Source organism: Telmatherina bonti, assembly GCF_933228915.1.
Source record: "Telmatherina bonti genome assembly, chromosome: 3".
Classification (NCBI taxonomy): Eukaryota; Metazoa; Chordata; class Actinopteri; order Atheriniformes; family Telmatherinidae; genus Telmatherina; species Telmatherina bonti.
The window spans coordinates 42,264,705-42,285,090 of record NC_136621.1 but is presented as its reverse complement, the minus strand read 5'-3'; the positions used below and the strand labels follow the sequence as shown (position 1 = coordinate 42,285,090).

General features: G+C 50.8%; 1 protein-coding gene across 1 annotated transcript in view; it reads right to left on the bottom strand.

Moving 5' to 3' along the window:
• Nucleotides 1–1,920: 1,920 nt before the first annotated feature.
• Nucleotides 1,921–20,386, bottom strand: part of psen2 (presenilin 2) — a 31,785-nt gene continuing 13,319 nt past the window's right edge. Inside the window, exons 7-10 of the mRNA XM_079264397.1 lie at nt 2,817–2,876; nt 2,652–2,741; nt 2,430–2,545; nt 1,921–2,358 (exon numbers count right to left, since the gene is read on the bottom strand). Coding sequence (XP_079120523.1) covers nt 2,203–2,358; nt 2,430–2,545; nt 2,652–2,741; nt 2,817–2,876 — 422 coding nt within the window. The 3' untranslated portion in view covers nt 1,921–2,202. The remainder of the gene's footprint in view (nt 2,359–2,429; nt 2,546–2,651; nt 2,742–2,816; nt 2,877–20,386) is intronic.

Below are 20,386 nucleotides of genomic sequence, written 5' to 3'. Positions count from 1 at the left end.
ATGGTCGGTAGTGTGGATGGTCTGTAGTGTGGATGGTCTGTAGTATGGATGGTCTGTAGGGTGGACGGTCTGTAGTGTGGATGGTCGGTAGTGTGGATGGTCTGTAGTGTGGATGGTCTGTAGGGTGGACGGTCTGTAGTATGGATGGTCTGTAGGGTGGATGGTCTGTAGGGTGGACGGTCTGTAGTGTGGATGGTCGGTAGTGTGGATGGTCGGTAGTATGGATGGTCTGTAGGGTGGATGGTCTGTAGGGTCGATGGTCTGTAGGGTGGACGGTCTGTAGTATGGATGGTCTGTAGTGTGGATGGTCGGTAGTGTGGATGGTCTGTAGGGTGGATGGTCTGTAGGGTGGACGGTCTGTAGGGTGGATGGTCTGTAGGGTGGACGGTCTGTAGTGTGGATGGTCGGTAGTGTGGATGGTCGGTAGTATGGATGGTCTGTAGGGTGGATGGTCTGTAGGGTGGACGGTCTGTAGTATGGATGGTCTGTAGGGTGGACGGTCGGTAGTATGGATGGTCGGTAGTATGGATGGTCTGTAGGGTGGACGGTCTGTAGTATGGATGGTCTGTAGGGTGGACGGTCTGTAGTGTGGATGGTCGGTAGTGTGGATGGTCTGTAGGGTGGAAATGACACACAGTCTCGTTTCTGGTTTTATTTATTTAACCTGAGGGTTTTATAAACTGACCCCCCAACAAACCCGACGTCTGAAAACTCACCGGCTCGGAGAACAGAAGACTGTTTTTCAAAATAAAAGCCACGTGCACTGACCATTCTGCACATGGCTGCAGTCATTTGTACCTGTTACTCTCAGAAATCCAGCTGCTGAAGACAAATATGTTTAGTTTCAGTGAATAACTGCAGAGTGGAGACGTAATGACTGCGACTGTCGGTGCCACATGGCGTTTAGGGCGTGCACAGCACGTCTGCCATTAGTGAAATGAATATATTTTCTGCCTCGTATTGCGTATTCATTGTGGCAGATGTGATGTTTTACAGCTCTGGCAGGTGAAACCCTCAGTATGTGTTCCAACACCAGTTTGGACTTTTGTGTGTGTGCTGTGAGTTTGTACACGCAAACCTTCAGTAGATCCGGGTCTTGGAGCTGATCCTGATCGATAGGCGAACAGGTGCGCTCTGGAAAGTTTTTCCTGTTTTTCCATCGTAGCTCCAGTTTCATCCCAGAGAAGAAGCACCGCAGATCCACTTTCAGCTGACGTCATCCCAGAACCAGAACTTTCAGAGCCTCCATCTGGAACCAGGCGGATTAATGACGGCCGCGATTAATTGATATATTGGTTATTTTTTAACACAAATGAAAGAAAAACATAATTTCCTCACTTAATGAATTTAAACTGAAAATAAGTATTTAATGCATTTTAGCGTTGCCAAGCGGCATCAAACCAAATTAAATCTAAAACATTTTAAACTTCATTTAAAAATAAATAGAAATGCAGAAACATTCGCACAAAAAAGTATGATGGCCTGACGGGTGCAAACTTGCTACACACAGGTTAGCAAACTGTGTTAATCACTTAAATTAGCTGATTTTTTAAAAATATATTTTACTGGATTAATAAATAAAACAAACCTTGATGTAGTTTGTTTCCCTGCGCTCGAGTTGCTCATATGCCCACCAACACACCTTCGTCTCACCGCCGTCTGTCTCGCGTGGAGGACAGGTGTTGTATGGCGCAGTAACAGCATCGCGCCTGTAGATGGCGTATTTCCCTTCTCACCATGAACAACCTAGCAAAGCCTGAACCATCCTGCTGATGGCGTTTCAGAGAGAAACGGTTGAAACCGAAACGCTTCACACGGATGCAGAACTCGCCAACAGACCAATAATCACTCAACAGAAATAAAAACATGCAAACAAGGTTTTATGTTCATATTTCCAAATACTTCCACTTGTACGTTTAATTTGTGAATTCAATCTTTCACCTTGTGATAGGTTATCAATACGGTTGATTAGAACCTGAAACCAGACCATTCAGTTCTGTTACAAAACGCTTCAACAGGAAGTTGATTTCAGCTCAGATCAATGGGACGCTTCGCAGCCGAGGATTATGGGAAATGTAGTATTTACAGAGAAACACCTGACAACGACCTGGGAGTTTCTGAAGTAGCTCCTCCCACCACCCCGCCATGTTGTAGCTCCACCCACCTCAAAGTGGGGGGGGGGGGGGGGGGGGGGGGGGGTATTCAGATGTAGAACTGGTGAGCGGCCAGGTTGTCCATGAAGGGCTGGACCAAGAAGTCAGTGGAGAAGTAGAAGACGAGGCCAAAGGTGATGGAGATGGGGAGCGCCGGCAGGGCCTTCTTAAAGATGGCGAGCAGCAGCAGGGTGAGACAGAGACCCTGAGGGGACACAGGTGAGTTCAGACAGGTGAGGCTCGGGTTCAGCTTCAGGGCACAGTGGACCGACTTACGATGAGAATAGCAACGAAGCAGGCCAGCGTGGTGTTCCAGTCTCCTCCGGTCGCCGCCGCCTTCCCCACCAGAACGCTGTAGAAGATGAAGTCACCGAGGCCGAGCTTCACGCCCCCTGCACACACACGCACATTACACACACACACATTACACACACACCAACGCGCATAAACGCACCAACAGACGGCGGTGATCCCAGACGACAAACATTCCCAACTTACTGTCCTCCAGCTCATCTTCCACCGGCGGTCTTGACCGTCTGATCTGAGGCTCAGCCCTCACATCGCTCTGCTCCGCCTCTTCATCTGAAACTAAATGGAGGTGAAGCAGCATAGTCATGGCAACAAGCTCGGAGACAAACATGAACATTCGGAGTGATGGCAGACCTGTCTCAGAACGCTGGGAATCCAACGGGTTCGCCATCCCGACCGTCCACATCATGGCGGCTGCAAACAGAAAGATGACATCATCGGACCTGTCACTGGCTCTATCTGAGGCTCAAAATTATAAATCATTCCTTTATATAAAGAGAAATAGGTTCTGATCTCGTTCGTTGTCTTTGTATCACTGACTCCATGAGAATTCTGGGAATCCTCTCAGCTCCGAACAAATGTCTTCTGTGATAATTATGTCTGATTCCATCATCTGGAAAACCTGCTACAATTTTCCCAGTCAGACCGAGGAACTTCTGAATCCCATGGGAATAGATACATGGGAAGGACTCAGATTCATGGAAAAGAGTCGGATTCATGGGAACGAGTCGGATGCATGGAAATGAGTTGGATGCATAGGAGCGAGACGGATGCATGGAAACGAGTTGGACACACGGAGCGAGTTGGATGCATGGGAGCGAGCTGGATGCATGGGAGCGAGCGGGATGCATGGGAGCGAGTTGGATGCATGGGAGCGAGCGGGATGCATGAAAACGAGTCAGGCAAATGAAAACGAGTCGGACGCATGGAGTGAGTTGGATGAATGGGAGCGAGTCAGACACATGGAGCGAGTCGGACGCATGGAAACGAGTCAGACGCATGGAAACGAGTCGGAGACATGAAGCGAGTTGGATGCATGGAAACGAGTCAGGTAAATGAAAACGAGTTGGACACACGGAGCGAGTCAGATGTATGGGAGCGAGTCGGACACATGGAACGAGTTGGATGCATGGAAACGAGTCGGACACATGAAGCGAGTTGGATGCATGGAAACGAGTCAGGTAAATGAAAACGAGTTGGACACACGGAGCGAGTCAGATGTATGGGAGCGAGTCGGACACATGGAACGAGTTGGATGCATGGAAACGAGTCGGACACATGAAGCGAGTTGGATGCATGGAAACGAGTCAGGTAAATGAAAACGAGTTGGACACACGGAGCGAGTCAGATGCATGGGAACGAGTCGGATGCATGGAAACAAGTGGGACACATCGAACGAGTCGGATGCATGGAAACAAATTGTATGGATGCATGGAAACAAGTTGGACACATGGAGCGAGTCGTATGCGTGGGAGCAAGTCGGATGCATGGAAACGAGTCGGATGCATGGAAACGAGTCGGATGCATGGAAACGAGTCGGATGCATGGAAACAAGTTGGACACACGGAGCAAGTCAGATGCATGGGAGCAAGTTGGACACACGGAGCGAGTCGGATGCATGGGAACGAGTTGGACACATGGAGCGAGTTGGACACATGGAGCAAGTCGGATGCATGGGAGCGAGTCGGATGCATGGGAGCGAGTCAGATGCATGGGAGCGAGTCAGACACATGGAAACGAGTCGGACACATGAAGCGAGTTGGATGCATGGAAACGAGTCAGGCAAATGAAAACGAGTTGGACACACGGAGCGAGTCAGATGTATGGGAGCGAGTCGGACGCACGGAACGAGTCGGACACACGGAACGAGTCGGATGCATGGGAACGAGTTGGATCCATGGGAGCGAGTTGGATCCATGGGAGCGAGTGGGATGCATGGAAACGAGTTGGTCAGCAAGAGTTGTTAAACAATATATGGAGGATTTTGGTCTTTGTGATGTCTGGCGCTCACAACACCTCACTGCTAGAGAGTACACTTACTTTTCATCTGTCCACCACTCATACTCCAGAATAGACGACTTCCTCACTAACAGCTCTATGATGTACAATATCTCAGAAACTAAAATCCATTCCATCACTATCAGTGATCACGCACCAGTATCATTTACCCTAATGAATAAGAAAACTAAACCATCTTATAGCAAATGGAGACTTAATACATCATTACTTAAAGATCCTGATTTTATCAGTTACTTCAAACGGGAGTGGTCTTTGTATATAGAAAACAATGACATACCAGGAACATCAGCATGTGTTCTTTGGGAGGCAGGAAAAGCAGTAATGAGAGGGAAAATAGTTTCATTTTCATCACATAAGAAAAAGAAGGAGAGTTCAAAAATATCTGAACTAGAGCTTAAAATAAAATCACTAGAAGATGCCTACAAGGCTTCTCCAGAAGAGCAAGTTCTGAATCACATAAGAAAGGCTAAACTAGAGCTGAATGAAATAATTAACCAAAAAAACAAGTTTTTGCTACAAAGACTTCGCTTAGAGAATTTTGAACATAGCAACAAATCTGGAGGATTTCTCGCAAATCAGTTAAAAGCAAACAAGGAGAAAACAAACATCTCCTCTGTTAAAGATTCAAGAGGAAATATCCTCCATGATCTTGATGGAATAAATGACACATTTAGGGATTTCTATAAAACATTATATTCCTCAGAAACAGATCCATCAGACAACAGCATTGAGGAATTTCTCAGCTACCTCAATCTTCCAAAGTTACAACAGGACCAGGAAATGGTTTTGGACGCACCCATTTCAGTAGGGGAACTACATGAAGCTTTAAAACACATGCCCAGCAATAAAGCTCCAGGACCAGACGCTTTTCCAGTTGAATATTATAAAGAATTTTGGTCTATACTAGCACCCACTTTTTATAAAATGGCTTCAGAAATTAAGGAAAAAGGTCGAATATCTCAAAACATGAATTTGGCTAGTATTACAGTAATACTAAAACCAGGAAAAGACCCCAAACTCCCATCTAGTTATCGTCCAATATCACTAATGAACGTAGATCTTAAAATAATCAGTAAAGTGCTTGCTACAAGACTAGAAAAAATAACTCCACTTATCATACATCCTGATCAAACAGGATTTATCAAGGGACGACATTCCACCACTAATACGCGCAGACTAATAAATCTAATTGATTATGCCACCATACATAACCTGGAAACTACAATAATCTCTCTAGATGCTGAAAAAGCATTTGACAGGGTGAACTGGAAATTCTTATTTGCAACATTAAGAAAATTTGGGTTTGGCTCATCGTTTATCGACTGGATAAAGATACTGTATAGCAATCCAAATGCATGCGTCAGGACAAATGATCAAACTTCTCACAGCTTCAGATTGCAGAGAGGCACCAGACAAGGCTGTCCACTCTCCCCCTCACTTTTTGCAATCTTTATTGAACCCTTAGCAGCTAGCATTAGACAAAACAAAGACATTAAAGGCATTAACTGTAGAAATATGGAGCATAAGACCAGTCTTTATGCTGATGATGCATTACTTTTCCTTCAAAATTCACAATCATCCATCTGTCAGACAATCACACTCATCAATAAATTCTCATCAATTTCTGAATATTCCATTAATTGGTCTAAAACCACCGTTCTACCCATCAACTGTTCCTTCCATAATACTCCTGACACTGCTTTACAGTCAGGAGATATTAGATACTTGGGAATAAACATCTCACCCAGACTGTCAGACCTTACAAAGCTAAATTATGTCCCTCTACTAAAAAGAGTTGAGGACGATCTCACACGGTGGAAATCTTTACCCATATCACTAATGGGAAGAGTTGCAACTATAAAAATGATGATTCTACCTAAAATCAATTATCTGTTTTCAATGATCCCCATTAAACCTCCCTCCACCTGGTTTAAATCACTGGACTCTAATGTTACTAGATTTCTCTGGAAAGACAAACCACCACGGATTAGTCTAAAAACACTCCAGAAGACTAAAGATAGCGGTGGCTTAGACTTGCCTAATTTCCAAAATTACTTTATAAGCAATAGACTACAATACATCTCTAAATGGCTTAAACCTAGCTATCTAGATGAACCATGGCTTAATATAGAAGAAGCTATGTGTGAGGATATGGCAATTTCAGACCTGCCATTTATCAGCACAGCTGTCAAACGCCAAAAATGCTTTAAAAGCATTAATATCAGCTCCTCACTAATGGCCTGGTGGGAATTTCTTAAACTAACCAAATCCTTGCTTATTCCATGCAAACTTACACCTATTTGGAACAATCCCGACATCCAGCAAAACCGGAAAATGATAAACTTCCCTCAGTGGAAGAATAAAGGAATAAAACAGTTAGAACATTTAATAGAAAACGGGAACTTTCTCCCTTTTGATACAATTACTTCACAATATGAAATCAGCAGCACAAAATTCTTAGAATACCACCAACTTAAATCTATTATAGGTAAGAAATACACCCCTGATCAATTAAACTTGCAGCTACCTATCAGGGCTGCAGAATTCTTAAATCTCAATGCCCCGAAACTGTTATCCAAAATATATAGATTACTATCAAAGCTAGACGATTCCATATGTCTCCCAACTTCTAAATGGGAAGCAGACTTATCCAGTAACTTTGACCAAAATGAATGGTCACAAATCTGTTCAAATACATTTACAATGACTAAGAATTCAAACATGCAACTAATACAATTTAAAATTCTGCATAGAAGTCATTATACAGGACACAGGATGTTCAGGATGGGTCTGTCACAATCAAACATCTGTCCACACTGCACTGGCAACACAATTGACAGCTACTACCATGCTTTGTGGTCTTGCCCACCTGTCCAGGAATTCTGGTTTCAGGTATGTAAAGATCTGTCAAATTGCTTCAAATGTAACATCCCTACAAACCCCAAACTGGGCCTACTGGGTCACTTGGGTGAAATTAACATAGAATTTAATTCTGCAAACTTAATCCTCACCAGTTTATGTATCGCAAAGAAAACTATCCTTCTAAACTGGAAAAGCAAACAAAGTCTGTGTATCCAGCAGTTCAGAAATCTCTTATTAGATCACATCAGTGTCGAGATGATGTCTGCCTCCTCAAGAGATCAGTCGGCTGAACTTTATTCCCTCTGGTCCCCTGTGATCAGCTCCATCACTTAGTATGGGGGGAGAATGTGACCTTATTGCGCTCGGGGTTGGTGGCCGGTTGGGGTTCTCTGGGGGCTGTGGGTCTGTGGTGGGCTCCTGGGGGGGGATTTTGACTGCTCCATTGCTGGAGTGGCTAGGTTTCTAGCCCTACTGTGGACCTGGATGGGCCGGCGGCTGGAGTTGCCGCGCAGCGGCGGGGCGGGGTCGCTGGCGGGGGATGGGTTGGCGGGCGTGACTCCGTAACGGGCGCCTGTGCCGCCGTGGGGTGGGCTGGGCGGGGTCCCGGGCTCCGGTGCCCGGGGTTGTCCCCTGTCTCTTGGGGGTGGGGGGTCGGCTTGTGCCGGGGGGGGGGCTGGGCTGACCTGGACCTGCCGCTGCGGCGGCGGGCAGGTACGTGCTCTGGTGCCTGGTTGCGACCCTGGGACTTGTTGAGTGGGGGGTGTTTGATAGTGTGGATGGGATGTGAGTGTGTATGGAAGGATGTGTGTAGGGGGTGTGCGTTGAGGACTGGTGGCGGTACATAGGTATGTGGATGTGTGTGGGTGGGGAAGTGTGATGATGTGTGTGTGGGGGGGGTGTCGTGGTGTCTGTGGGGGGGGGGTAGTGCCGTGTGTGTAGGGGAGTGGGGTGATGCGTGTATGTGGGGAGTGGCGGTGGTGCATGTATACGGGTGTGTGTGGGGGGGGGGGGGAGGAGGGGGGAGGGGGGGCGTGCTGTCTGTGTGTGTGTGTGGGGGGGGGGGCAGGGGTGTATGTATGGGGGAGTGGGTGGTGCATGTGTGTGGTAGGTTGGTGGATAAGTGTAGATATGATGGATGGGGGGGGGGAGGATTTGGATGTGACGGGGGGGTCAGGAGGATGGTTTTAAGGGTGGGCTGAACGGGTGGCTGGGTGGACCTGAATGTGTCCGGAAGTGTGTGTGTGTGTGGCTGTAGGTGTGTGCTGAGACAGTGTGAAGTGCCGATGTGTGGACAAGGGGGGACTTCATGTCCCCAGGTGGGGGTGTCCTCTGTGAGTGAGGGGGCGGTGGACAATCGGTCTGGGATTCCCCTTCTGCCGCCCCGCCTCCTCTTTGTCCTCGTGCCCCCCTTCTGCATGTGGTGAGTTGGTCCCCTCTTGGGTCGGTGATGACTCTCTGGTTAGTCGCCGAAGGCTCTGGTTACGGGGATGGCTGTCCCCGGCTTGTCCTGGTCCTTGGGGGGCCCTGGGAGTAGGGGGCATGCCCAGTGCCGCGGGCGGCTCACCTTCTGGAGGGAAGCTCACTTTCCTCCAGACTTAAATCCCTCAACCCCTCTTCCTCCCCGCTCCCCATCACACACAGGCAGGGTATTGGGAGGTGTGCACGTGGCGCTGGGTGGTGAGAAAGGCCATCAAGGTGGTCTTGATCGCTGCACCCAGCCTCGGCTCACCTCCCAGTTTTAATTACACTTAGACACCAAACACCAAAACACTGACGACTCACATGATTAGGGGGGGGGGCATGCGGTGTATGGTGGGCGGGGCTGCTTAGGTGGTCCCTCTCCCAACACCGCGTGGCACTTCCCTCAGTTTTAATTGCAACTAATACATACTTCACAATCAGTCATAAGCGGGGGGGAGGCAGGGACGATAGGGTCTTCTCATGCCCCTGCTCTCGGGGCTTTACTGGGGGGGGGGGGGGGGGGGGAAGAGTGCCGTCCATTAGGCCTAAGTCTGGGCTGGCCTGGCTGTAGGAGGGTTGTCGCCGGCCCTGGGGGGGTGCTGGGTCGGCTGCATCTGTGGGGTGGTGGGGGGGACGCTGGGAGTGGTGGGCGGTAATTATGGGGGCCCTGATCGGGGCCATCCTGTCCTCTGCCCCCTCTGAGGTATCTCACATGTGACATGATGGAGGGGTGAGGTGAGGATGTGTGGGAGTGGGTGTATGGGGTTACAGATGGATGGTGGGATGGCTGGGGGGGATTAGGGTTGGGGATATAGGTGGGTAGGGGATAGGGATGTGTGAGGATGAGTAGATGTATGTGTGGAGGGGTATGTTGGCGCGTGGGTTGTATTGGGGTGTGCCTGTGTTGGAGGAGTGAGGGGGTGTGTGTGTGTGTGTGTGTGTGTGTGTGTGTGTAGGGGGGGTGTATATGCGGAATGGGATGTGTGAGTGAGGGTGAAGTTTGGAGGGGGGCTGTGGGTGGTGGAGGGGTGTTTGGTGGGGCATGTGTGGTTGGGTAGAAGTAGAGGGATGGGGTGGCGGGGTGTGAGCGTGTGTGGGGGGGGGGTGAGCGTGTGTGGGGGCGGGGGCGATTGGGGTTCGTGTGACTTGGTATGGGTGAGTGAGTAGAGGTGGGGTGGGGTTGTATATGTGATGGATGATGTGCATGGATTGCAGAGGGTTGTGTGGATGGGGGTTGAGAGGGGAGTGCGTGTTTGGGGGGGGGGGGGGGTATACATGTATATGTGTGAGGGGAGTGCGTGTTGGGGGGGGGGGGCGGGGTATGCATGTATATGTGTGTGTGGTTTGGTGGTGGGGGGGTGGTGTCCTGTACCCGGGGGCGCGGCTGGTGCGCTGGGGTGCGACCTGGCTGCCGCTGGGTGGCGGTCTGGGGATCCTGGTCCTCCGTCGGTGTGGGCTGGGCCCTCTGCCTGCGGGGGTGGGGGGCTGCTCTCGGGCTCTTGGGGCCCTGGGGCCTGCGCTCTGTCTGCCCTGGGGGGCCGGTGCCCGGCGGGATCGGCCCTTGCCGGCCTGGGCCTGCTGGGGCCTGTTCCCCCTGACTGCGGGGGACTCTGGTTGGGGACCTCCTTCGCCACCTCCTGGGCGGATGCATGGCTGGCTCTGGAGTGGGGGGGTTGGGATCTGTACCTGGGGGTGACTGTCGGTTACCCGGGTCTCTGGGTTCTCCTGGCCTTCCTCTAGCCCTAGGCGGGCGGGGTCACATTGGCATGATCACTCTTCTCTAAACACGTTCCACTCTAAATGTTCTGCATGAATGTTCTGCATGTATCACAGTCACTGAGTCATCCAGCAAGTTTATTCACTAACAGCAGGAAGCTCTCTTTCTGTCTTTCTGACTTAACTTGCTAGTTTCTGGTCCTCCTGATTGTCAACGGTTTTGTTCTCCACGAATCTAGAGTTGGCTTGTGTGGGTGTATATATTTATGTGTGTGGGTGGGTATGTGTGTGTACTTATGTGTATGTGTATGTATGTATGTGTATGGATATGTATATATGTATGCATATGTGTGAGTGTATGTGTATGTGTGTGTATGTGTATGTGTATATGTATGTGTATGTATGAGTATGTATATGTGTATATATGTATATATATATATATATATATATATATATATATATATATATATATATATATATATATATATATATATATATATATATATGTGTGTGTGTATGTATGTGTATATGTATGTATGTATATCTATCTTTATGTATGCATGTATGTGTACATGTGTGTGTATGCATGTGTATGTATGTGTATATGTATGTATGTATATCTATCTTTATGTATGCATGTATGTGTACATGTGTGTGTATGCATGTGTATGTATGTGTATATGTATGTATGTATGTATGTATATATGTATATATATAATGTATGTGCGAGTGTATATACATATATATGTAGGTGGGTATGTATGTGCATATACATGTATGCATTGATCTCTTTCTTTTGTTTTTTTTTTGTTTTTTTATGTTCTCTTTTCTGTTCTCTTTCTGCCCCTTTCCTGTCCTTTCCGGTCGGGTCCAGCAGCATAAACTCTGTAATACAAGCTATTATCCAAAACAAATTGGAAAATAAAATAAGAATCAAGAAATACAAGGGGATCATTACATCTACAAAAGTTCCCCTTGGCAAAATAAATTTGCTCAGCAGAACACAGCATCCAGAACATCAGTCTGCTTGCTTAAATGCTGGACAAGACAAAAAAAAAAAAAAAAAAAAAAAAAAAAAAAAGGAAACGAGTTGGACACATGGAAACGAGTTGGACACATGGAGCAAGTCGGATGCATGGGAGCGAGTGGGATGCATGGAAACGAGTTGGACGCATGGAAACGAGTTGGACGCATGGAAACGAGTTGGACACATAGAAACGAGTCGGACACATGGAGCAAGTTGGACACATGGAGCAAGTCGGATGCATGGGAGCGAGTCGGATGCACGGGAGCGAGTCAGATGCATGGGAGCGAGTCAGACACATGGAAACGAGTCGGACACATGAAGCGAGTTGGATGCATGGAAACGAGTCAGGTAAATGAAAACGAGTTGGACACACGGAGCGAGTCAGATGTATGGGAGCGAGTCGGACGCACGGAACGAGTCGGACACACGGAACGAGTCGGATGCATGGGAACGAGTTGGATCCATGGGAGCGAGTCGGATGCATGGGAGCGAGTGGGATGCATGGAAACGACACAGGCAAATGAATACGAGTCAGACGCATGGAGCGAGTTGGATGCATGGGAGCGAGTTGGATGCATGGAAACAAGTTGGACACATCGAACGAGTCGGATGCATGGGAGCGAGTTAGATGCATGGGAGCGAGTTGGATGCATGGAAACAAGTTGGACACATCGAACGAGTCGGATGCATGGGAGCGAGTTAGATGCATGGGAGCGGGTCAGATGCATGGAAACGAGTTGTATGGATGCATGAAAACGAGTTGGACACATGGAGCGAGTTGTGTGCATAGGAGCGAGTCGGATGCATGAAAACGAGTTGGACGCATGGAAACGAGTCAGACGCATTGAACAAGTCGGATGCATGGAAACGAGTCGAACGCATGGAACGAGTTGGACGCATGGAAACGAGTCGGATGCATGGAAACAAGTTGGACACGGAGCAAGTCAGATGCATGGGAGCGAGTTGGACACACGAAGCGAGTCGGATGCATGGGAGCGAGTTGGATGCATGGGAGCGGGTGGGATGCATGGGACGAGTTGGATGCATGGAAACGAGTCAGGCAAATGAAAACGAGTCGGACGCATGGGAGCGAGTCAGATGCATGGAAACGAGTTGGACACATGGAAACGAGTCGGACACATGGAGCGAGTTGGATGCATGGGAGCGAGTCAGACACATGGAGCGAGTCGGACGCATGGGAGCGAGTCGGATGCATGGGAGCGAGTCAGACACATGGAGCGAGTCGGACGCATGGGAGCGAGTCGGATGCATGGGAGTGAGTCGGATGCATGGGAACGAGTTGGATCCATGGGAGCGAGTCAGATGCATGGGAGCGAGTGTGATGCATGGAAACGACACAGGCAAATGAATACGTTGGACACATGGAGCGAGTTGGACGCATGGGAACGAGTCGGATGCATGGGAACGAGTCAGATGCATGGGGGCGAGTTAGACACATGGAACGAGTCAGATGCATGGGAGCGATTCGGACACACAGAGCGAGTCGGACACATGGAGCGAGTCGGACGCATGGGAGCGAGTTAGACACATGGAAACAAGTTGGACACATCGAACAAGTCGGATGCATGGGAGAGAGTTAGATGCATGGGAGCGAGTCAGATGCATGGAAACGAGTTGTGTGGATGCATGAAAACGAGTTGGACACATAGAGCGAGTCGGATGCATGGGAACGAGTTGAATTCATGGGAGCGAGTGAGATGCATGGAAACAAGTTGTATGGATGCATGGAAACAAGTTGGACACATGGAGCGAGTCGTATGCGTGGGAGCAAGTCGGGTGCATGGAAGCGAGTTGGATGCATGGAAACAAGTTGGACGCATGGAAACAAGTTGGACACACGGAGCGAGTCAGATGCATGGGAGTGAGTCGGATGCATGGGAGAGAGTCGGATGCATGGGAGAGAGTCGGATGCATGGGAGAGAGTCGGATGCATGGGAGCAAGTTCGAAGCATGGGAGCGAGTCGGATGCATGGGAGCGAGTCAGACACATGGAGCGAGTCGGATGCATGGGAGCGAGTCGGATGAATGGGGCGAGTCGGATGCATGGGAGTGAGTTGGATGCATGGGAGAGAGTCGGATGCATGGGAGAGAGTCGGATGCATGGGAGCAAGTTCGATGCATGGGAGCGAGTCGGATGCATGGGAGCGAGTCAGACACATGGAGCGAGTCGGATGCATGGGAGCGAGTCGGATGAATGGGGCGAGTCGGATGCATGTGAGCGAGTCGGATGCATGGGAGCGAGCGGGATGCATGGAACTGAGTCAGGCAAATGAAAACGAGTCGGACGCATGGGAGCGAGTAAGATGCATGGAAACGGGTTGGACACATGGAAACGAGTTGGACGCACGGAGCGAGTTGGACACATGGAGCAAGTCGGATGCATGGGAGCGAGTCGGATGCACGGGAGCGAGTCGGATGCATGGGAGCGAGTCAGACACATGGAGCGAGTCGGATGCATGGGAGTGAGTCGGATGCATGGAAACGAGTCGGACGCATGGAAACGAGTCGGACACATGAAGCGAGTTGGATGCATGGAAACGAGTCAGGTAAATGAAAACGAGTTGGACACACGGAGCGAGTCAGATGTATGGGAGCGAGTCGGACACATGGAACGAGTTGGATGCATGGAAACGAGTCGGACACATGAAGCGAGTTGGATGCATGGAAACGAGTCAGGTAAATGAAAACGAGTTGGACACACGGAGCGAGTCAGATGTATGGGAGCGAGTCGGACACATGGAACGAGTTGGATGCATGGAAACGAGTCGGACACATGAAGCGAGTTGGATGCATGGAAACGAGTCAGGTAAATGAAAACGAGTTGGACACACGGAGCGAGTCAGATGTATGGGAGCGAGTCGGATGCATGGAAACGAGTTTGACGTATGAAAACGAGTCGGACGTATGGAAACGAGTCAGACGCATGGAAACGAGTCGGACACATGAAGCGAGTTGGATGCATGGAAACGAGTCAGGTAAATGAAAACGAGTTGGACACACGGAGCGAGTCAGATGTATGGGAGCGAGTCGGACACATGGAACGAGTCGGATGCATGGGAGTGAGTTCGATGCATGGGAACGAGTCGAATGCATGGAAACAAGTTGTATGGATGCATGGAAACAAGTTGGACACACGGAGCAAGTCAGATGCATGGGAGTGAGTCGGATGCGTGGGAACGAGTTGGATCCATGGGAGCGAGTCGGACGCATGGGAACGAGTCGGATGCATGGGAACGAGTCAGATGCATGGGAGCGAGTTGGACACATCGAACGAGTCGGATGCATGGGAGAGTTAGATGCATGGGAGCGAGTGAGATGCATGGAAACGAGTTGTATGGATGCATGGAAACAAGTTGGACACGGAGCGAGTCAGATGCATGGGAGCGAGTCGGATGCATGGGAGAGAGTCGGATGCATGGGAACGAGTTAGACACATGGAACGAGTCGGATGAATGGGAGCGAGTCGGACGCATGGGAACGAGTTGGATGCATGGAAACGAGTCGGACACATGGAGCAAGTTGGATGCATGGGAGCGAGTCGAATGCATGTGAGCGAGTCGGATGCATGTGAGCGAGTCGGATGCATGGAACCGAGTCAGGCAAATGAAAACGAGTCGGACGCATGGGAGCGAGTCAGATGCATCGAAACGAGTTGGACACATGGAAACGAGTCGGACATGGGAGCGAGTCGGATGCATGGGAACGAGTCAGACACATGGAGCGAGTCAGACACATGGGAGCGAGTCGGACACATGGAGCGAGTCAGACACATGGAGCGAGTCAGACACATGGAGCGAGTCAGACACATGGAGCGAGTCAGACACATGGAGCGAGTCAGACACATGGAGCGAGTTGGATGCATGGAAACGAGTTGGACACATCGAACGAGTCGGATGTATGGGAGTGAGTCAGATGCATGGGAACGAGTCGAATGCATAGAAACAAGTTGTATGGATGCATGGCAACAAGTTGGACACATGGAGCGAGTCGCATGCATGGGAGCGAGTTGGATGCATAGGAGCGAGTCGGATGCATGGAGCGAGTTGGATGCATGGGAGCGAGTTGGATGCATAGGAGCAAGTCGGATGCATGGAATGAGTCGGATGCATGGGAACGAGTCGGATGCATGGGTGCGAGTGGGATGCATGGGTGCGAGTGTGATGCATGGGAGCGAGTGTGATGCATGGAAACGACACAGGCAAATGAATACGAGTCGGACACATGGAGCGAGTCGGACACATGAAGCGAGTTGGATGCATGGAGCAAGTTGGATGCATGGGAGCGAGTCGGATGCATGGGAGCGAGTCGGATGCATGGGAGCGAGCGGGATGCATGGAACCGAGTCAGGCAAATGAAAACGAGTCGGACGCATGGGAGCGAGTCAGATGCATGGAAACGAGTTGGACACATGGAAACGAGTCGGACACATGAAGTGAGTTGGACACATGGAGCAAGTCGGATGCATGGGAGGGAGTCGGATGCACGGGAGCGAGTCGGATGCATGGGAGCGAGTCAGACACATGGAGCGAGTCGGACACATGGAGCGAGTCGGACACATGGAGCGAGTCGGACACATGGAGCGAGTTGGATGCACGGGAGCGAGTTGGATGCACGGGAGCGAGTCGGATGCATGGAATGAGTCGGATGCATGGGAACGAGTCGGATGCATGGGAACGAGTCGGATGCATGGGAATGAGTCGGATGCATGGGAACGAGTCGGATGCATGGGAGCGAGCGGGATGCATGGACCCGAGTCAGGCAAATGAAAACGAGTCGGACGCATGGGAGCGAGTCAGATGCATGGAAACGAGTTGGACACATGGAAACGAGTCGGACATGGGAGCGAGTCGGATGCATGGGAACGAGTCAGACACATGGAGGGAGTCAGACACATGGAGCGAGTCGGATGCATGGGAGCGAGTCAGACACATGGAGCGAGTCAGACACATGGAGCGAGTCGGATGTATGTGAGCGAGTCGGATGCATGGGAGCGAGCGGGATGCATGGAACCGAGTCAGGCAAATGAAAACGAGTCGAACGCATGGGAGCGAGTCACATGCATGGAAACGAGTTGGACACATGGAAACGAGTCGGACACATGAAGCGAGTTGGACACATGGAGCAAGTCGGATACATGGGACCGAGTCGGATGCACGGGAGCGAGTCGGATGCATGGGAGCGAGTCAGACACATGGAGCGAGTCGGATGCATGGGAGCGAGTCGGATGCATGGAAACGAGTCGGACACATGAAGCAAGTTGGATGCATGGAAACGAGTCAGGTAAATGAAAACGAGTTGGACACACGGAGCGAGTCAGATGTATGGGAGCGAGTCGGACACATGGAACGAGTTGGACGCATGGAAACGAGTTGGACACATCGAACGAGTCGGATGTATGGGAGTGAGTCAGATGCATGGGAACGAGTCGAATGCATGGAAACATGTTGTATGGATGCATGGAAACAAGTTGGACACATGGAGCGAGTCGCATGCATGGGAACGAGTCGAATGCATGGAAACATGTTGTATGGATGCATGGAAACAAGTTGGACACATGGAGCGAGCCGTATGCGTGGGAGCGAGTCAGATGCATGGAAACGAGTTGGACACATGGAAACGAGTCGGACACATGAAGCGAGTCGGACACATGGAGCGAGTTGGATGCACGGGAGCGAGTTGGATGCATAGGAGCGAGTCGGATGCATGGAATGAGTCGGATGCATGGGAACGACTCGGATGCATGGGTGCGAGTGTGATGCATGGGTGCGAGTGTGATGCATGGGAGCGAGTGTGATGCATGGAAACGACACAGGCAAATGAATACGAGTCGGACACATGGAGCGAGTCGGACACATGGAGCGAGTCGGATGCATGGGAGCGAGTCAGACACATGAAGCGAGTTGGATGCATGGAGCAAGTTGGATGCATGGGAGCGAGTCGGATGCATGGGAGCGAGCGGGATGCATGGAACCGAGTCAGGCAAATGAAAACGAGTCGGACGCATGGGAGCGAGTCAGATGCATGGAAACGAGTTGGACACATGGAAACGAGTCGGACACATGAAGTGAGTTGGACACATGGAGCAAGTCGGATGCATGGGAGCGAGTCGGGTGCATGGGAGCGAGCGGGATGCATGGAACCGAGTCAGGCAAATGAAAACGAGTCGGACGCATGGGAGCGAGTCAGATGCATGGAAACGAGTTGGACACATGGAAACGAGTCGGACACATGAAGTGAGTTGGACACATGGAGCAAGTCGGATGCATGGGAGCGAGTCGGATGCACGGGAGCGAGTCGGATGCATGGGAGCGAGTCAGACACATGGAGCGAGTCGGATGCATGGGAGCGAGTCAGACACATGGAGCGAGTCGGATGCATGGGAGCGAGTCAGACACATGGAACGAGTCAGACACATGGAGCGAGTTGGATGCATGGGAGCGAGTCGGACACATGGAGCGAGTCGGACACATGGAGCGAGTTGGATGCACGGGAGCGAGTTGGATGCACGGGAGCGAGTCGGATGCATGGGAGCGAGTGTGATGCATGGAAACGACACAGGCAAATGAATACGAGTCGGACGCATGGGAGCGAGTCAGATGCATGTGAGCGAGTCGAATGCATGGGAGCGAGTCGGATGCATGGGAGAGAGTCGGATGCATGGGAACGAGTTAGACACATGGAACGAGTCGGATGAATGGGAGCGAGTCGGACGCATGGGAACGAGTTGGATGCATGGAAACGAGTCGGACACATGGAGCAAGTTGGATGCACGGGAGCGAGTTGGATGCACGGGAGCGAGTCGGATGCATGGAATGAGTCGGATGCATGGGAACGAGTCGGATGCATGGGAATGAGTCGGATGCATGGGAGCGAGCGGGATGCATGGACCCGAGTCAGGCAAATGAAAACGAGTCGGACGCATGGGAGCGAGTCAGATGCATGGAAACGAGTTGGACACATGGAAACGAGTCGGACATGGGAGCGAGTCGGATGCATGGGAACGAGTCAGACGCATGGAGGGAGTCAGACACATGGAGCGAGTCGGATGCATGGGAGCGAGTCAGACACATGGAGCGAGTCAGACACATGGAGCAAGTCGGATGCATGTGAGCGAGTCGGATGCATGGGAGCGAGCAGGATGCATGGAACCGAGTCAGGCAAATGAAAACGAGTCGAACGCATGGGAGCGAGTCACATGCATGGAAACGAGTTGGACACATGGAAACGAGTCGGACACATGAAGCGAGTTGGACACATGGAGCAAGTCGGATACATGGGAGCGAGTCGGATGCACGGGAGCGAGTCGGATGCATGGGAGCGAGTCAGACACATGGAGCGAGTCGGATGCATGGGAGCGAGTCGGATGCATGGAAACGAGTCGGACACATGAAGCAAGTTGGATGCATGGAAACGAGTCAGGTAAATGAAAACGAGTTGGACACACGGAGCGAGTCAGATGTATGGGAGCGAGTCGGACACATGGAACGAGTTGGACGCATGGAAACGAGTTGGACACATCGAACGAGTCGGATGTATGGGAGTGAGTCAGATGCATGGGAACGAGTCGAATGCATGGAAACATGTTGTATGGATGCATGGAAACAAGTTGGACACATGGAGCGAGTCGCATGCATGGGAGCGAGTCAGATGCATGGAAACGAGTTGGACACATGGAAACGAGTCGGACACATGGAGCGAGTCGGACACATGGAGCGAGTTGGATGCACGGGAGCGATTTGGATGCATGGGAGCGAGTCGGATGCATGGGAGCGAGTGTGATGCATGGAAACGACACAGGCAAATGAATACGAGTCGGACGCATGGGAGCGAGTCGGATGCATGTGAGCGAGTCGAATGCATGTGTGCGAGTCGGATGCATGGGAGCGAGCAGGATGCATGGAACCGAGTCAGGCAAATGAAAACGAGTCGAACGCATGGGAGCGAGTCAGATGCATGGAAACGAGTTTGACGTATGAAAACGAGTCGGACGTATGGAAACGAGTCAGACGCATGGAAACGAATCGGACACATGAAGCGAGTTGGATGCATGGAAACGAGTCAGGTAAATGAAAACGAGTTGGACACACTGAGCGAGTCAGATGTATGGGAGCGAGTCGGATGCATGGGAGCGAGTGTGATGCATGGAAACGACACAGGCAAATGAATACGAGTCGGACGCATGGGAGCGAGTCGGATGCATGTGAGCGAGTCGAATGCATGGGAGCGAGTCGGATGCATGTGAGCGAGTCGGATGCATGGGAGCGAGTCGGATGCATGGAAACGAGTTGGACACATGGAAACGAGTCGGACACATGAAGCGAGTCGGATGCATGGGAGCGAGTCGGATGCACGGGAGCGAGTCGGACGTATGGAAACGAGTCGGACGCATGGAAACGAGTCGGACGTATGGAAACGAGTCGGACGCATGGAAACGAGTCGGACGCATGGAAACGAGTCGGACACATGAAGCGAGTTGGATGCATGGAAACGGGTCAGGTAAATGAAAACGAGTTGGACACACGGAGCGAGTCAGATGTATGGGAGCGAGTCGGACGCATGGGAGCGAGTTAGACACATGGAACGAGTCGGATGCATGGAAACAAGTTGGACACATCAAACGAGTCGGATGCATGGAAACAAGTTGTATGGATGCATGGAAACAAGTTGGACACATGGAGCGAGTCGTATGCGTGGGAGCAAGTCGGATGCATGGAAATGAGTTGGACGCATGGAAACGAGTCGGATGCATGGACACAAGTTGGACACACGGAGCAAGTCAGATGCATGGGAACGAGTTGGATCCATGGGAGCGAGTCGG